Source organism: Halyomorpha halys, unplaced genomic scaffold, assembly GCF_000696795.3.
Source record: "Halyomorpha halys isolate HHAL.00 unplaced genomic scaffold, Hhal_1.1 Scaffold415.1, whole genome shotgun sequence".
Lineage (NCBI taxonomy): Eukaryota > Metazoa > Arthropoda > Insecta > Hemiptera > Pentatomidae > Halyomorpha > Halyomorpha halys.
Window position 1 is genome coordinate 706,437 of NW_027106189.1, and position 20,164 is coordinate 726,600.

The 20,164-nt window shown below is 32.2% G+C and overlaps 2 protein-coding genes across 2 annotated transcripts in view; one reads left to right on the forward strand and one right to left on the reverse strand.

The window, feature by feature from the left end:
- Nucleotides 1-13,826, reverse strand: part of LOC106682454 (glucose dehydrogenase [FAD, quinone]-like) — a 109,255-nt gene extending 95,429 nt beyond the window's left edge. Inside the window, exons 1-7 of the mRNA XM_014423314.3 lie at nt 13,371-13,826; nt 8,419-8,674; nt 6,609-6,848; nt 5,739-5,962; nt 5,235-5,515; nt 4,452-4,725; nt 2,824-2,958 (exon numbers count right to left, since the gene is read on the reverse strand). Coding sequence (XP_014278800.2) covers nt 2,824-2,958; nt 4,452-4,725; nt 5,235-5,515; nt 5,739-5,962; nt 6,609-6,848; nt 8,419-8,674; nt 13,371-13,619 — 1,659 coding nt within the window. The 5' untranslated portion in view covers nt 13,620-13,826. The remainder of the gene's footprint in view (nt 1-2,823; nt 2,959-4,451; nt 4,726-5,234; nt 5,516-5,738; nt 5,963-6,608; nt 6,849-8,418; nt 8,675-13,370) is intronic.
- Flo2 (flotillin-2) overlaps nt 1-20,164 on the forward strand; it is a 359,128-nt gene that overhangs the window by 331,427 nt on the left and 7,537 nt on the right. Inside the window, exons 2-3 of the mRNA XM_014423315.3 lie at nt 16,162-16,256; nt 17,884-18,085. Coding sequence (XP_014278801.1) covers nt 16,162-16,256; nt 17,884-18,085 — 297 coding nt within the window. The remainder of the gene's footprint in view (nt 1-16,161; nt 16,257-17,883; nt 18,086-20,164) is intronic.

The following is a 20,164-nucleotide window of genomic DNA, read 5'->3' on the forward strand; positions in this document are numbered from 1 at the left end:
ATTATAGTCTATATAATTAATATAGACAGTTAAAGTGAAATAAACTTTAATGTTTTGAATTATATGAAAGTTAATCTTACATTATAATTTTTTAAAACTTCTTTTAGTCTTAAATTTGAAATATTAAGAACGGATGAAGATGAAAAAATTCAAGGATAATGTAAAACCTAAATATAATGTGTAATATTAAAGTCTATTTTGTTGAAATGTTCTATATTAATTAATTAAGAGATAAATTTTTTTTTTAATATTGTATCGGTGTTTCATCATTTTCTGTGTATATATTAATTTTCCATATTCATAGGAGATACTGAAAATTGTTAGTTAAGGATTAAAATAATTTAGTTTATGAATTATTATAACACTAATGTTAAAACAGTTTTTATTTAAGTATGCTACGATATAATCCGAAACAATTTTTTTTTTTCTAATTGTCCTTAATTAAAAGAATAAATGAAACAAAAAATAATTTTCATTAAAAAAAAAAAAATCAACGAATCTTTGAGAAGAGAAGAACGTGTTAAATTCTGATATTATTCCATCCTCTCTAACATATCTTTGATTAGGGCCAGCAGACCATCTAGGATCTGTGTTCTATAATTATATTTTGTTTAAACATATAGGTCTACCATTTATGTTTTTGTTATCTGTAATGTAACAAATAATACAATAATACAATAGTACAAATACAATACAATAATACAATTCAGAATATGTTAACCGAATATTTTTAAGCTCTAAATTACCTTGCAAATATTCCGTCAATATATTGTGAATTACTGTATTATTATTTAGGAAATTCATTCGAATTGTTTCGTGAACTAGCTTATCAGCATATTTAAAATTGCAGCGTTGCAAGATTACTGCTGTAGTTATCTTGGAAAAAGCTTGTGCGAATCCAGTTTTCTCTATAAATATTTTTTCTCATTTATAATTTTATTATAATTCGCGTCTATTTAATTAGTTTGTAAAAGTAATTAATTGAGTAACACTCAAAATCGGACATTTGACCGATTTATAATCCAGTTTTAAAACATATTCCAAAAGTTAGAGTTCTGTAATGCAGAACAGTACCATTGAACCAATTCCCTACTTCATTCATCAAAAAGAATCTGTTTATAGTAACCTTCCAAAAAAAATTAAAGTTTCAAGTTGGATTTCGAACAAAACTGGTTCCTCTTCTTAACCTCGAACCAGGAATAACGCAATGTGATTACTGATTAGTGACTGGGGAACTATTTCATTCTATTTCAGTAGCATTTTACCTTTCGGATCTTGGACCTTTGCACCTTTCTATCCAGTCTTTAGAAGACTTGGAATAACTTGAATCACATCACACCGATGTAATCTTTTTACCCACCTACCCAAAACTTCTTTAATATAAACGTATACATAAAAAATATATATGACCATACATTATGTAAAATATATGTGTATATATGCTGGATCCGGGTCCTAGTCCGGGTGTGAGAGAAAATTTATTTTCTCTTTTATTCTCGTGGATTGTCTCCAGGGTTGAGATAACCTCAGCCTATATAAAATGGGTTCTTGACCCTTCTTTAAGTTCAGTTGATGTATATATAATTTTTAATTATCTCTTCAATACTTTCAATATATTTTTCCTATATTCTTTAATTATAAAATTGAATAGGACTAACTCGAGGTTTCTGAATACTTCATAATATACTATAAACTTAAAATTATTGGGATTGGTGTTCAATAAAACCATGTAATTGTTAGTGAAATCCTCTTATATTTCACTAATAAATTTATCTATTATGTATTCATCTGATCTTCAATGTTCCGTCTATTGTAGACATAGACACCTATATATCTATTTTCAATTATTCCACTTTTCCCCTACCGCCGAAAAGCGTTACTGTGATCTTTATGAGATAACATTGCTCAAGTGGCGTTGAAAGTTTCGTGTTTCTGAATGTGGAAAACGAGTGGTAGTGAAAGAGTTTTTATTTTGCTTACCACCTACCTAGTCATCTCTGACATACGAAGCTTATCGTACAAATAATCAACCTATTCTAAACAGATTGGGAGGGCTGAGTTTTCGTTCTGTGGGACCGTCTCGGAATAAAAGTCTACCCGCCCAAACTTTTATTACTGGATTCCTGCTTCTTAGATAATAAAATTAAATATAATCTCTAAGTTGTTCAATTTTTATCTGTGATTAAGAAACAAACATCAGTTTTAATTATTAATTTATTTCTTAGAGATAATTTCCGAAAATTTGACGTTTCAAATTGAAATTGGGTACTTGTCCTTATTTGTGGCCTTTCGTCTCCTGATCTTTTGATTTACTCCCTGACTGCTTTTAATTTTCGACATTCTTTCAATACAAAAGTAATTTCTATATCAACTAAAACTTGTATCAAATCAACGAAAAAACATATTTTTACAATTTGGCCTTGATACATATTAAATGAATTTTTTTTTTATTAAATAACTACAATTTCAAGTTTTATTTATTTATTTTAGTAGTTCTTTTCTTTTATGAGAACAGCCTTTAATTTCTCCAGCTATGGCTTTTCTAGGGTTTACTATGAATTTTAGAAAGTAGTGCTAAATTTCCCTACGTACCCGTATACTTTACTCCAACTTTCAAAAAAATTATAAGTATTCGTATATCAAAAAAGTGTAAACTAAAAAGTTTTTCCTTCATTTATATTATACTTTGAGGAAGCAGAGGTAAAATTTACGGTGTTAAAAATCATTCATTGAAATGCCATATCAATCAGGTTCAATATTTGCTTATTCTATTTTAATATTGTTGTAAATCTCATTAAATACACATACATATACCATACCAACCTGACATCTCCAGTAGTCATCTGACAGAAAAGGATACTGTTCACATCCAGGACAGGATATATTGTGCAGCCTCGGATTGTAACGGCTCATTGCGTTTGACTGCGTGAGTGCATAACCCAGTTTCGCTCCTTCAATCTTGAACAGTCATATTATATTTTAAATTATATTATTTCAAAATTTTTTGAGACAAGGTAATTATTTATTAAATAAAACCAAAAATTGTATCCAATTCTGTCTCAACACTTTATTTCTCACCAGTCCAACGCTTCGGCCATCCCAGCCATCTTCAAGGACATCTTCAATACAAAACTCCTCCTCACATTAATTCACAATTTTTTATTGCAGGCTATTCTGTCTATTATGTATATCTATTAAGTTATATCGAACAAAACTCAATGAAATCTGTCGTGCTGCTTAGTAATTGTACAGTAACTAAATAATTATTATTAGGTATAATTGTCTTATCGTAATATTTCGATTTTCCGATCCTGAGAAAGTGTCGGTAGCAGCGTGGTAACGCGTCTGTCTGTCACCCTAAAGGTTGCAAGTTCGAGTCTCCGGTCCTATCCGGGATTTTTTCAACCATATAATTATACAATTCTCACTCACAGCCTTCCCCCGGGGCATTTGTGAGGCTCGTTAGCCAATGGGTGGCACTCACAAAAAATAGGCATGGGAGTGACGAACCCACCCTATGAAAAAAACACGTAAAAAAACGTGCGGTGTATTTCCTAAGTACATCGCGCGAGGCCTTGCAAGAAAATTTGTAGTTGACATTTCATTGCTAAAAAATCGATCGATTTTCATTTGAACTTCTATTATGCTTATGTTTTTGTGAAAAGAACTAATGTTTGTGTGATTGTTCAAAATGAATACCTTCACATTATAAACAATAAATAAATACTTAATAATAAAAAAAAAATGTTATCACCATATTGGCTGTCAGTTAGGTGTTCTTAAAGAACATCTTACCAAAAATTTCTCTTAAATGCACTTTTTTTGCTTCCCTTTATATAACTCTCGTTTTATATACGCTTTTTGTAATAAAAATTCTTCAAGAACTGTCACTAGCTATAGAGAGCGTAAAAAAAAGCATATATAAAACGCAAAGTTTATTATGGAAAGCTAAAGTTGGGTATTTAAAGGAACCCTTCTGTAAGGTGATCCTTAGAAACGTTTATAAATACGGCCCTATGGCTCTGCGATTTTTAATTTTTTATCCGCTGCTGTTTCTCAATTTAAATTAGTGTACATAATTCATCTTTTTCTTATGTTCAAATAATCTATTATATTGTTATTTATTCTAATAAAGTTTTGAAACTATACATTAATACCGGTAAAGGGCTTGGGTAAAATGTAAATCAGAGTAGTTCAAAACTATTATTTTATGCTGTTATTTTAGCCCACCTTGTAAACCTTCCTCAGAGGGAAGTATAGGCATATATTAAAAAGTAACTGTATATGATGATATGTTTAAAATATATAATGATAAAAATACAGTTGATAATCCCCTCAATATCGTCTAGTTTATTAAGGTCAAGTATTTCTTACGAGATTTATTGGTTTTAAATGCTTATTTATTTATTATTCTCTAGTCTATGTATTGTGAGTAGACTTCTTTATCTTACCAAAACTTCTAGGTCGTGTTCGTCATGGAAGTAGTTAGCGTAAATGAGAGGTTTGGACTTAGGATTGGAATCCTTGAGGCGGATGTACCCTTTACTTCTTGGCCTTAGAAGAAGGGGCAGGATGGTGAAGGAATCTTTGTACAATATAGGTTCAAAGACTGTGGCGTAGTATTCATCACTAAGTCCGTTGTTGCGTCTGCCGAAGATACCACCATCTGCGTTATCTCCGGAAGTCGCGAAGAAGAGCTGGATATCAGGCATGTCTTCTGCGTACCTTACAACAACCACTAGTTACTCACTCATTTGGTATCGTCACCTTTAAAAAAATCTTATACTAAAAAAATATCTATTGAAGAATGTGATTCTTCGAATTAATTGATGAGTACTGCAAGTCATATATATTCTTATTAGTTTGTTTTACTAAATTTGAATTATAGCATAACTATTGTATGATTAAAAACAAACCGCATTTTAATTTTATTATATTATATTCGAAATATAAAACGTAAAATTAAAAAAAAAAGAAACTGAAACAAAAAGTTCTAAAATAAGAATAAATATTAAATATTGTGGAATTTCTTCCTATATTCAACTAATGTTCTCTATCAGTTATTGTGTATTTTTAAAGTTATTATTGTTCTAAATCTTATCTTTGATTGTTATTATCAATGTAGTTGAAAATTATTCCATATTTAATAATCTTTCATTACATGACTACACAATCCATGAATAGTCAATAAACGTTAAATGCGCATCTGATACCCTCCTAATTACAGACGTTACCTTGTCTTAACGAAAGCCATAGCCTCAGTGGTAGGCAATGCGTACAATGGTCCATTGTGGTTCCTGATGAAGCTCCTGAGGGAGTTGATGGTGAGGAGTCTTGGGACGACGAAGGCGGCACCCATGGGACCCGCGTCGCCGGGAGAATCGATAAGGTAGGTCGCCCCGCCCATGGCCACATGGTCCTGCAAGTTCTTGCCCACTCCTGGAAGATGGTGGAGCACTGTGATCTCGTTCTCCTCCAAATGTTGTCGATCGCCTATCCCTGAGAGCATGAGAAGCTGAAACGGTGTTGTCATTAAATTTCAATTTTAGGTTTCATATCTTGTGTTATTGAGTAATACCGGTAAGATAATTGTTTTGGGAAATAACACCCCGCTTCTTAGGCCTTGTTAAAATCTCAACAATTATTACTTGAAAGAAATAACGGGACTTATTTGAAAACTTCCATTTGACAGAAGAAGCATGTTATTGCAAAACATTAATAGCTCTGGGATAATTTACCTGTGGAGAATTGATTGAACCGGCTGAGAGAATGACCTCTTTTTTAGCGAATACTTTAATGTCCTTCAGCCCAAGTCTGTTAAAGCTGACACCGACAGCTTTAAGAAACCCCTGTTGAGTTCTGCGAATCAGTATCTTTTGAACTTCGGAATAGAGGATTGTATGAACATTGGTTCGACGTCTGATCGGACGTAGGAATGCTTTAGCGGTGCTGCATCTGAGACCTGTAAAATTCAATGCTTATGTTGGTCAAACATTTTAGTGGAATAAGAAGTACCTCATGTTTTATACAAATTAGAGTACATCTTCACGCTATGAGCCCATGGCTCCTTAACTCCTGCGGATCAACTTCTTGTAAATGTGTTAATATTTCTTTTCTTTAAGTGTTTCTGTCACTTTTCAAATATTAAATAAATTAATAAGTTTAACTAGTATATGTTTAATTTCTGTTGATAATCCGAAGTTGTTCAAAAAGTAAATTAGTTGATTCGAATGCCTCAAGTTGTATCGGGAATACTTTGTTTATTTCTTCCCCAGTAACCGTTACTTTTAATTGTTATTGGTTTTGAATTATATGTAAAATTATGATCTTTCATTAATCAGTTATTACATAGTTTGAATAAGGAACAGCGGAAAGCATAATGGGAGTTAATTTGACAACGTTTCTAGAAATAATAACAAACTCAGCACAATTTGACCTGTGAAACTGTTTCATTATGTTACAGTTCTGTGTGTTAAAATACAAGAATTTAGAATTTTGATACCAATTATATTCAGCTTTTTTTGTATTTATATTATATTGTTCTACTTTTAAGAAACTGTTTTATTTATTTTGTTCCCGTCTTATAATAAATTACTAGTAAATGACACCTTCGCGTAGTGTGCAGTGTGATTTTGTGAAGCCTGTCTGATTGTAACCGTTGACATCGCGGATCTGGTAGCCTAGTTCTTCGCCTGCTTCTAGGAATGCATCAGTGATCGGGGAATAGTAGCGAAGCTCTTCAACGCTTAGGTAACCGCCGCGGCCATGAAAGGGGTCCCATTCGTAGCCCTCCACCTTCATGTTCTCCGATTTCTTGAAATAGGGAAGTACATCATTGTAACTCCAGCCTGTAACCGTAAAAAATATTAATTAGTTATTTATATTTCTGTACCTGGGAGTTAAATAACACTATGTCTATAGTTTGATCAGAAGTTTCTCTCCGAAAAGTGCACTTCCAAGAGGATACTTGGGATCACCGATTTCAATGAAACTTTTTTTGATGATACTAGTTCGAAAAATATTATACAGGTGTCCGAAGGTCCTTGCTAATGCACCCTAGGAGCCTAGAAAAAAATATTTAATATATTTTTAGAATTTTTTTATGTTATCGCACACTGCCTTTGCCATGTGTCTATTTAATGATACAATGCTATGATATGAAGGCAAGGAGGTTAAGATGGACGGGACATATGGCTCGAAGCTATCCATCAGGACGCCTCTACGCAATAATGAATAGTATTATAGTGGGCAAGAGACCTCATAGGAGGCCAAAAACCAGACGGATAGACAGAATCAAAAAAGATGCGGAAGATTGGCATGTAGCAAACTGGAAAGCAGTAGCCGAAGATAGGCAAGCGTGCATTAATCTGGTTCGGGCGGCCAAAGATCTACAAGGAGATCTAGGTATCTAGAGCCAACCGGAAAAAAAATTATATTAATAATGTATGAACGTATCCAATCCTTTCAATCCAAAATCCTTAGAACCATAGTGAATGCACCCTATTACGTTTCAAACAGAACACTACACCATGATCTACATATCCCTTTTGTCCTTGATCTCATACCAACCAAATTCTCAAAATTTCATATAAATCTTTCCAACCATCCTAATCCTTTGGTTCAAACCTTATCTAGTTACACCCATCCCTACAGCCCACCTAGAAGGTTGAAACGGCAGTGGCGAAGAGACTTATTAAAATAAAAATGGATAATTGGAGTTCTGGCAATGGTCAGATTCTCCACTCAAGTTGAGTGTTTGCGGCTTTGGCGCACTTGCTCAGCCTCCACTGGCCCATTACCAGTGATGCGGCGAGAGGGATACCCTGGGATCTTTTGAGCTCTGCTCTACCCCTCACACGTGGGGGATAGAGTGGGCTCAGGGATCCTCAGGTCGATTGTGTAAATATTGTATATATTATTTTATCATTATGTTATTTTATTTATGTATTTTTCATATAGATAGTTTGATTATGTTCATCTTGTCTATTCTTTTGTTTGTATATATTTTAAGAGAGTTTTTTTTTTATTATTTTTTTTTATTATTATTTTTTTTATTTTATTTTTTATTTTAGTATGTATGAGATCATTCATCACTATTACCTATTGCCTACAACTGTGTGGCAGATTGTAATATCTATCAATAAATAAATCTATCCATTCCAAAAAAAAATAATGTATACATTATGTTGAAATTGTTTATAATTTTAACGCTGTTTGAACGATACTTTATTTGTAGAACAATGAATTTGATGATGTGTAAACTGCCCGAAACGTTCAAATGATAAGTAAATAAAAAAAAGGGTTATTTCTTGTAAAAAAAAAAATAATAATAATAAAACTCATAATCATAACTGCGTCAAGTGAAAACTGAAAATTTATAATTAAATTAGTTATTTATTTTATAACTTCAAAACCTGCCATGATTTCCGGCCGCCGCCCATTCCTCGTAGTCCACTGGGTTCCCGCGGATGTAGAGCATGGCATTAAGAACGCTTGATCCGCCGAGGCACTTACCCCTTGGCCACTTGGATCGGTTTCCTTTCATGCCGAGATTAGAATTGGTGGATGGTTCTGTTTCGTACTGCCAGTCGATGGTAGTCGTTTGCAAGGCCGAGTAGAGGACAGGAAGGTCTGAGAGGACTGGTTCCGGGCCCCCAGCTTCTATCAGTAGCACCTAGAAGTCGATAAGGACTATGTCAAGTTTATAATAAATATTTATTAATATCAAAACTTCTGCTTAAATAAAGTTGTTGTTTTTATAGAATGGAATAGGAAAACAATTTTTTTCTGGGACAAGGTCCTATTCAAATACAAGGGACTTGTCCCAGCAACTATTTTTAAATATTTAAAATATTTTAAATACACATCTAGCCAGAAACTGTAATAATAAAAATGACTTAGTTTATGCTAATACTGCAATAAAAAAATGCATCAGTGAACAAAATAAAATTAATTTTCATTCGAAGATATTACGGTTCATTCGAAGATATTTGTTGATAGTGTACATCGGCTGCCAACGCTTATAATAAAACTTGATAATTTTTATCTACGAAGTAACTCAGGTTTGTAAAACTGAGGGATATTTTAAGTTTCCAACATTTTATTATTCATTATTGAAAAAATACCTACCTCTTTCTCAGAAAAAATAAGAGTAAAAAAAAGTATTGGTTTGATTTTTAATATTATACGGAAAGACCTTAACATCCCATTCGTTACAGATTTGGCCCAAAACAGATATGCGTCTTTTCATTCCAAACTCCTTATCTATCCTAACTCATTAGTTCTTAATCTCTCATCCTTAATAATCCATGATAATCCTCCGAGGCGTCTGAAAAGAAGATGGCCACGGGACCTTCTAATTTAAATTAATGCACCAATGGGTTGTCCCTTCCTAAGATTTTCAAGTGTAAATGAAACATTTCACATATTTACTTATTGTATTTATTATTTTTTACAGTTGTAAATTACATAAAATAAATTTAAAAAAATATTATACGGAGGACCTGTGTAATGCAATGAAAAAATATATATTTATATTAAAAAAAAAAAAAATGAAAAGTACAGTTTATCAAAGTTAGAAAGTTAATTATTCTTGAATTGAAACCAAAAAATAAAAAGGGATAGAAAAATTAAATAACACAAAAAAAAAAACCTTTCCAACTGCTAAAATTAATATTAAAAATAAACAACAACTCCAAATATTATAAATAAGTATGAAAATATATTAGTAATTATCCCATTAATACTTTTGGTAAAAATTTAAAATCCTTATTAATAATAGAACTTAAACCTTGACTATGATTTTAATAGTTGTCCATTTTAACCCTTGTCTTTTACTGTTCATTATTTTGTAAGGTTGAGTTTAAAATAATAAAATTATTAAATTATGACTACATTTTAAAATTGTCTATCTTGTGTAATTGTTTTGTACTTTCCTTTATATGATGCTAAGAACAGATGTATTCCTCTGGGAAAAAAAATAATATAATATAAATTACCAATTTCTTCCAATAATAGATTACAGGGTAGGAATTACAATATTTTAACTGATAAAAGACCTTATAAAATGATCCTTATACCTGATAAAATGATCTTTTACAGGTGAAAAATAATTAAATTAGGTATAGTAATCTAAGACAATCAATAAAAATTTAATCTTAGGTAGATCAAACTTTATATATAAAAACTCTTTATAAAATCACTATTGAAGTAAATATATAAAACTCAACCCTCCAAAAAAAAATCTATTTGAAATTTATTGCGTTTTGCTGAAATTAGTTATAATTTGATTAGAATGAGAATTTGAGTGTATTGATTAAGTATATAGAATTTAATCGTATACAAATTAAAAACATCACCAATATGACATATTTCCTTAGAAATGTTTTTGTTATTATTTTCTTTTTAATTTGAGAGAGTTTCAATCTACTTTTAGCCTATTATTTAAAATTTTAATTATTCACGATATGATGAAAGCTATAATTGGGACAAAATAAATTATTGATTGCCCACTGGAATGTTGTTTTTTTTACTATCAAGGTCAAAATTAAAAAAAATATCTCTCATCTAATAACATTCCTGTTTCACATACAAAATAAATGTCATGTTAACAACAGCCTAGAGAGTATTAGTATCATTGATTAAATATTAATTTTCTCAGAAGTCCCTCTCCCCTTCGTTTAGTGTGGTAACTAAATTAATTAATCGATCTATTTATATCTTTATTATTTTCAATTTATTTAAATAATTAGTTTCTTGAAATTAACGAAAATAGCAATTAATAAAAAATGTTATGAATAAAGTCTTAATTTAGCTTGATTAAATTATATTAGATTTGGTTTGCTAGGCCATACATTATTTTTACTCTCACTAAACCTATTTAGGAAATATATAAGGAGAAGTATTACGAACAATTTCGAATATCCAGTTTTCTACTAGAATACACGTATTGAGGTACAACTAACAAGTCTCGCAAATTTGTCTGATTGTTTATGTGTATGAACCACTTAGCTCAAAAACAAAAAGTGGTACGAAACTAAAATTACTTAAATAAATAAATTTTATCCTATTTTAGTCTCAAAACATTTTTTATTCCTTTATAAGTCCAACGTTTCGGCCAATTCGACCATCCTCAAGTACAATCTTGATACAATTTTAGAACCACAGTTGTGATAAATTATAATAGATAAGATTGATTGTGATGAAAAGATTAAATTTTTAATTTAATGTGAATAATTGACTAATTAGGGTAATTTGTGGACTGATATTTATGAACTGGACAGAATAGCCTGCATAAAGTTTTTTTTTTTAATTACGTGGTTCTAAAATTGTATTTGGATTGTCCTTGAGGATGGCCAAATTGGCCAAACGTTGGACTTATATTTTTTTAAAAAGAATAAAAAAATGTTGAGACTAAAATAGGATAAAATTTAATTATTTAAACAATAATAACCAGTCTCAAGAAAGTGTAAAGATTATAAATAAATAAAATTACATATTTAATGCGGGTGTGTATCTGGAGAATAACAGCAACTTTTTCGATAACATCGACTGACCGGAAGTGCCATTTTATGAATTTGACTTTCCACATTTTTTCAATTTTCTCTGTAACGATTCTAACAATTTTGATTAAACTCAGTATATTAATGTAAGAGTATCCTTCTGTGAATTGTATCAATGACACGCCAATACAAACCAAAGAAGGTTACTCCATGCCAAGGACGCCGCTATGGTAGGGCACAGGAGCATCACTGTGATAGTTGTGGTAAAATATTTTACTCAGAGTTAGGGAATTATTTTTTTTATATTAATTATTGATTGTTATTTTCAACTGTATAAAAGTATATACAACAAGTAAATTTGCTGTAGGTGATATACTGACATGATACAAAAATGTGGAGAATCTACCCACTGATAGAACTCCAATAACATTTCTAGAGGAGAAGATCTCGAAGCCATCTCCTTTTCAGACACCTAAGAGGATTATTAGGTAATGAAGGAGAAGTCAGGTTAGAAACAAGTGGATTTGGGTGGTTGAGAAATTTATCATGGAAGGAATGGTTTCTGGTTCTGGCCAAATCGGCAATATATGGAACATTAAGGTCCTGATGGATGACTTGATTTGTGACAAAGTAAGGAGCATTAAGGATTTTACGAAGGACTTTGGACTGTAAGGATCGGATTCGGTAGGAATTTGATGGTTTAGTGGATCCACAAAGCTCAACTCCGTAATGTTTGAATAAAATATATATATATTCTTGTCCAGTATCAAAATTTCCAACGAGCAAATAAAATTCAAATCCTTTAATAGTTAGTAAGATTAAAAATTATACTTAATATATGCTTGTAATATGTTTACAGGTTGTTTTCTAATTATTTAGGTGTAATATATCTTTCAAAAATGACTTATTGATTAAAATAACATTTACAATGTTTTGGTTTTTTTTTACAGATTAAAATCACGACCTGATTATCTATGAATCATTTTTGGAAGATACATTTCACCTATGAATATTTCAGGATGTAGTTGGGAAAATTAATGCATTTTCAATTGTTGAGAAAACAAAAAATTTCCATCCTTCACCCCAAATTAAGCTTTCTGAAGCGGGAGAAGATTGCAAAACGTAAAAGTAATATAAATATAAAGATAAATAAAATACGAAGACTTTTTCCTCAGAAAAAAAATGTATGGTATAGTCCTACTTTCCTTAGTCGTAGTAGGCTTACGCTGAAAAAAATATAGGTTAAAAAGACTTTTCTGTTAACTTCAGTTAAAACTGTAACACGAGAAAAGAAGAAATGTATAATGTACAAGTTGAAATTTATATTTCTAACCATGATTATTATAAAAACCTAAGTACTAATCGATGTTACTGCACTTCGAATATAGCTGACAAAGAATCGTTCGTGTTGCTGATGAATCAATTTAAACAAACTAATAATAATTTTTGTAATAGAACACAATCTTTTATAAAAAAATATATCATGAAATTTTTCTCGAAAGATGTTCTTTCTTATATATGTTATATGTTATTGGATAAACGCTGTGAAGGCAACAATTAATTATGCTTATTTGTATTAACTTTTTCAATGGAATTTTTAATCAGAGGTATGTATTATTTAGTAACTTTTCTCTACTTCGTTACATACATTTAGTCAATTTAGAAGATATTGATTAAATTAATTGTCACTGTGTCGTTTAAAACTTTCTCTTCCTTACCACCTTTGTCACTTTATCTATTTATAGAATAGAACAATGTTTATTTAGTTTTTAATTATCCTTGGCTATCAATGACTGACTTGATTTTGGTTAGAATCATGTTGTTTCCACTATTGACTACGTTATGGGTCCGGATACTGAGTGTACTCACCGTGACTCTTGGCAGCTCGGATAGCCTGTTGGCGAGGACGGCACCCGCAGATCCAGCGCCGACGATGATGAAGTCGTAGCTGTGATGGAGCTGTCCAGGGACTTTAGGTACAATCCGATTGTGCTTGTCTTCGATGTCGGGCCTGCTGAGGAGAACTAGGACACGAAGGAGGAGGACGAAAGTGTAGCTCGGACCGTAGGAGAGGGCAATCCTTGCGACAGACAGTAGCCGCAGCCCAGCGCTTGCCATTTCTGCCAATGCTCGGTCAGCTCCGAGCTCCGTGGGGTGGGGACATTGTTTATTGTATCATCTAGGTATCGTTCTTTACCGTCTGTTTCCATATCGATTATATTCCTTTCCTTTATGGGCTGTTAACAAATAACATCCTCAGAATTGGATTTTCGTTTCGTCGACACTTTTAGTCCGCGATCCGAAGTGCAAAAATCAGGCTGATTAATATCAAACTAAAACTTGTTATTCACTCCATTATAACAAGATCCGATATTTTTTTTTTCTTATGAAATTGAAACCACTTTGGGTAAAACATTTTTTCGGAAAAATTAGCCGAGAACACACACGCACCCGACACTCTAAACATGACGTTATACTGCACTATTGTCATCTGGCATGGTAAATTTTTAAAATAAATATAACTAGATAATATAATTATAATATGTTATTTATTATTATATTATCATCAACGTGTGAATAATATGTATAGGTATTAGATACTTAGCAACTTATAATAAGCACCCCAACATTGGTATTTCTTTGAAACCGTTTATCTTTCAGTAATTCTATGTACAGACACTAACAATGAGCGCACAATTAGAGTTCTGGCAATGGTCAGATTCTCCACTCAAGTTGAGTGTTTGCGGCTTTAGCACACTTGCTCAGCCTCCACTGGTTCATTACCGGTGATGCGGCGAGAGGGATGCGCTGGGATCTCTTGAGCTCTGCTCTACCCCTCACACGTGGGGGATAGAGTGGGCTCAGGGATCCTCAGGTCGATTGTGTAAATATTGTATATATTATTTTATTTATTTAGTTTTCATACAGATAGTTTGATTATGTTCATCTTGTCTATTATTTTGTTTGTATATATTTTAAGAGTTTTTTTTTATTATTATTATTTTTTTAATTTAGTATTTATGAGATCATTCATCACTATTACCTATTGCCCACAACTGTGTGGCAGATTGTAATATCTATCAATAAATAAATCTATCAAATCTTTCACAAAAAAAAAAAATAATAATAAAAAATAAAACAATGACCGCACGCTCGCACACATACATCAGAGCCGCCGCGCGCGCGCGCGAGTGGTTTGGAGATTAAGGGCTCTTGCTACAGAGCTCCTGCTTCCAAATTCCGTAGTTATGGATTCCATTCCTTATCCTCCCTGTACCGGAATCTTCCAGGCAATGAATCTCTCCAGGTATGTGAGGACCGTCAGACAACTGGTTGTAACTCCTATCGACTGGATGTATGGCCGATGAATCTACCCTTTGTGTACTAGTCGGGAATTGAATTTAGGTTTTTCAGTACATTTAAAAACCTTCAGTCTGCTTCGGGGAAATAATTACGTATCCTCCTGTAACTGCCGACCATGGGGGTAAGCAGGATTTCGCCTAGGGGGGAGCAGGCCTCAGTCCATTACCCACATACATACATACATCATTATATATATATATATATATATATACATACACACATATATATTTTTTGGGTATATATATTGAAACGGGTAAAATAAAGATATGTCATTCTGCATTCCAAGAAATACTCCCATCACTTTATTTCTACTGCATAAAGTTATTCAATCATTGCTTTTAAAAATTGTATTACCTATAATTACAATAAACTATTGTAAATCAAACTTGCAAATCGAGCATAAACTTAATTATTAAAACAATACACACAATAAATACAAAAATATTAGAGGTGATGAAGAGGTTTGCTATGCCTCTGACATATCAATCATCCTTCTGGGATTGCTGGCAAAAATATTAACTACCTTTTCTACGATGGTTGCCTTCTTATTTTCAACAATCATTCAGAGATTATTAAAATGGCAAACTGTAAATTATAGTAGGAAGAATGAGATCTAAAATAGGTTCTTTTTTATTCATTTAATCCATTATTTTTAGAGATAAATATATGACGAATATTTGTGCTGATTGAATCATACCTTTTTTACCTAAAAATCAACATATATTTTCTCCCTTCAAAGGTGCGGTTGTGATCTTGTGATCAGTAAAGATGTCAACTCAACAATGTTACCTTACTAATTATAGCATGTTTCCAGAAAGAAATGATCTATCAAATAATTTCACTGTTTTCTTTCTTTTTTTTTCTTGGGTCCCAAAAATCTAGGGGGGAGCTGCGGCCGTACTGCCAACTCTGATGAGCCAAAATCCTGTTTTATCACTGTCCTTATATTCGAGTTTTTAATGAACATCGGTGGGTAGTACACCTCACTTTAAATTGTCCTCAAATGGATATGTGGGTATCCTGCCACTGCATCATTGAAACCATGGTTCAATAAGGTGTGTGTGGAAACAGAGAGATATATATTTATATAATTCACTTATTTAATTTTTTTTTAATGAAAAATTATTATTTATTTCGAGTAGAATGCACTAAATGATTGAATAGTTATAGTTAGCATAACTCCTATTATTATTATGTTTCAATTAACCTTATGGATATTCATCATAATTATTAATGTATACGTATAGAAAATATATATCAACTATTTATTTTAATTTTTTTAATGTCTTTGTTTAAGGTGGATGTTGGGGATCAACTCGAAAAAAAACTATTGTTGGAGGATGGGCCTGGGCATGGTGGCTTGTAACGGACGTACAATATCTTTCATTGGAGGTAAATTAGTAACTTGTATATAAAATATATAATTACAAAAAATTTAATATAATAAATTGTAATAATTAGTAGCCATATATCAATAGTAATAAAATCTATAGCCTTTTAGTATTTACCTGAAAGTTCAAGAAATCTGTCAAATTTATTTTTTAATGTTCTTATGACAAAGGAGTTAAAGTTAAGAAGGAAAATCAGCAACTATCTAATATTTGTCATCACGTTTCTGAGACCATGAAATTTGGTAGTCCTTCAGATGATCATAAAATCAAATCCCACGATTCTGCCTGTACTGCGAACAGTAGTACCTTTATCTTAAATGTAGTGATAAACCATAAATATTTACTTCTTAATGTTAACAATAATTTCTTGGCTGGCCTAATTATAAATTTTCTCATCAGACTAAATACATGTCGCAATCCAAATTATTGTTTTGTTTTTATGGTACAATTTCTCCATTGGGGACACATGCAGCCCCGGAGTGGCAATGTCAAGATTCATTTCTTGGGGCTCCTTAGAAATAAATATTGATGGGAATAGAAATCTTAAAGTTCTGATCCAAACTTTCTGGAACTCTCGCCCTAACGTGTTCAGCTATCCAACATCTTTTTTTACAAATCCTATCGATTATATATATAATATTTGGGGGAGGAGACCCATCCTAAGTGGTTTTGATCTTCCAGCAAACATTGTGTGGGGCTACTCAACTGTGTTGAGTTTCTATTTACACACCATACTGATCAATCTAGTAGACAGTAGACATTACTAAAGAATTGCAGAAAAGATAGATTTGGTCGTGGCTGGTAAAATATATATGAAATATTAAGATTTATTTTATATTTCTGTAATAGAATTGACTAAACGAAACCAAGGCTTATTACACATGGTGATGTAGATCCCACCAGTCAGTCCAGAATAATTATTTCAGTCATGCTCTGTCAGTTCTTTTAACACCCAGTTTCTTCGAAATATTACTTGTTACAATATACAATATAATTAATTTCAATCATGTACAGGGATAAAAAATCACAGAGTATACCACAAAATGCTTAAAATGCTTCAATTAAAGTGTTTTTAATAGGTGTTTGTACGACTACTATAAAATATTTACGGCTGAATTAAAAATATACCTAATAGCACTATTACTTGTTTTTTAACATTTTGTCAATTAAAATGTTTACATAAAACTTCTAAATTAAATTAAGTTATTAATTACTGAACATAATTATATATCCATCAATTGTAATAACATTTTTTTTAGTAGTCTAAAATAAGTAAGTGTACTAAATTTCCTTTCTTTTATAATTTTTGAAAACTCAATGCTCAGGTCGCTGGATTCACATTAATGGAATCCTGACCTAGATCAAAATAATTTTAAATTTGTCATTGGGTTATTAATTACTGAAAAATTATTTCAAAATTAAAAATATTCTTATACTTCCAATTCATCCTGAGACATAATAAGACAACACAACATTTTTATAGACATTAACTTATTTATAAAACTGTAGTTTTAAAATTCCTATATAATTTCACAGAAAAACATTTATATAAATTTTTCAAAGTGCTAATAAGTTATTTACATGACATAAATAATATCCATAATGAAAATACTATTTTATTATTTTAGGTTATGACTTTGAATCCTATGTGTGAAATGGTAGAAACTTCTCAAGGGGTTCCTCTAACAGTCACTGGTGTTGCACAATGTAAGATCATGAAGGCTGATGAATTACTTCAAACAGCTTCTGAACAATTTCTTGGTAAAAGTGTCAAAGAAATCAAATCAACTATTTTGCAAACATTGGAAGGTCATCTACGAGCCATATTAGGTAATAAATCAATGATGATAATATTAATCAATAATTTCATTTTCACCACTGCCTAGTTAGCCCTTTATGGCTCACACTCATACTTGATTTAGTGCATTTTCCTTCATAAACCTATAGAAACTCTAGATTAATTTATTTGGTTTGCTTTGGTTATCAATACAGTTTAATTATCATACTTCTAGGAAATTCTTTGCTGTAAGTTAGTCAAATAGTTGTTGGAAATTTTGACTTGAAAGATGCAAAGTCCTCGGGTCGTCCTTCAACTGTTGATGATGACCAAATACAAGCATTGGTCACAGACAACCCTCACTCTATGACACAGGATATCCCAGAACTCTGCCCAGTTGGAACAATTAAAGGCAGTGGTTGAGCAAAAGCATCCAGCATTGGCTAATCACAAAGGCATAGTTTTCCATCACGATAACACCTGTCTTTGCAGACTTGGCAGAAATTATTGGAGTTTGGCTGGGATGTGATCCCCTCCCGCCCTATTCACTAGACCTTGCCCCAACAGATTTTCACTTATTTCGGGCCCTTCAAAACTCTCTTTACGGGAAACACTTTAATTTGCTTGAGGACTGCAAAACGCATATAGATGAGTTTATTGCACAAAAATCTGAGAAGTTTCAGGAGGATGGAATTAAAAATATACCTGATAGATGGCAACATGTAATAGATCAAAATGGGTTATATATAATTGATTACAAATATTTACAAGAATCTGAACTTTTTATTGAAATTAGGTAAAAAACGCTAAGAACTTATTTTACAACTCAATATATATATGGTTTTAGTTGTATTTAAGTTCAATGTTGTTCATTATTTATTTTGTTGAACCAAAAAGCAAGCTAACCAATTTTTTTCAGTCAACTATGAAGTGGAAAACATCGTAAAAAGTAGTCAAGATGGCAGCACCATTCTGAAGTTGGTAGAATCGCTGCCATGTTGAGCAGTTCAAATATTTTCAACTTTATTCATTTTTTTATCATGATTGTCTTTACATTCTAAGTAAAAATAGAAGAGAACATAAGTATTTAGGGAAAATCTACACAAAGAGAATCATAGACAAAAATTCAAAACTGTAGTGCTACAATTGATGTTTATATCAAATATCAAGGCATGAGAATGAACTTAGGAAATGAGAGACTTGTTTTGTGGGGATAGTGGGAGACAAGACGTCTCCTGGAGGTAGGGGTTGCCGACCACCCTTTGTCTACTGTCATTGGTAGTTATTTAGAAAGAAGACATTACGAATTACCAGTCATCCGAGAAGTTTATATAATTAAAGAAAAAAATACTCTTTGTTTGGATCGCCGGGAGAGAGGACATCTCCTGGAAGTGGTGGGTTTTGAATTCTGATATTCTAGAAAACACGCCCTGAGATAAGAGTCAATAATGTTATATAATTTAAAATAAAATTCTCATTTCTATTTAATATTTAATCTTTTCATGTGAACCTTGAAATTATCAAAGCTATATTTTAGATCTGAGAATAATAAAAACTATTAAATTTCCTTTTATTTATTTTAATAAATCTGGAATATTACAATGTGTATGTGTGTGTGTGTGGGTGTGTGTGTGTGTGTTTTTTTTACGAGGGTCGGTGGAAATCTTCAAAAGATACAGATAGGCCCGTACCTATCCGTGTGTGGGATTTTTACCCACTAAAACCACCGCCCTACACCTGTTCATTCCTCTCCACGGGACCGTTGAGTAATGCCGCTAGGCATTACTTCATGGAGGGAAATGGCTGAGTGCCGCCTCGCATTCTTCGCATGGTTTTCACGTTTCCATGCTAGTTACGTCTTCTAGCCCTCTCTTCCTCTCTCAGCCTCTTGAGGACTAATGTGGTGAATATCTTCACTGCGTTCCAATGCTGGTCTGAGAGGAGCATATAGCTCATCACGTTCTCTGGTGTGATGTGTCCTCCACACACTCTCCAATTCACTTCTTTCTGCTGCAAAGCGAATGCAAGTGAAAAACACGTGTTCCGCGGTTTCCTCGACATTCTGACATCCAGGGCATTCTGCGGTGTTGTCCAGTTTGAAGCGGTACTGGTAGGCTCTAAAGCATCCATGT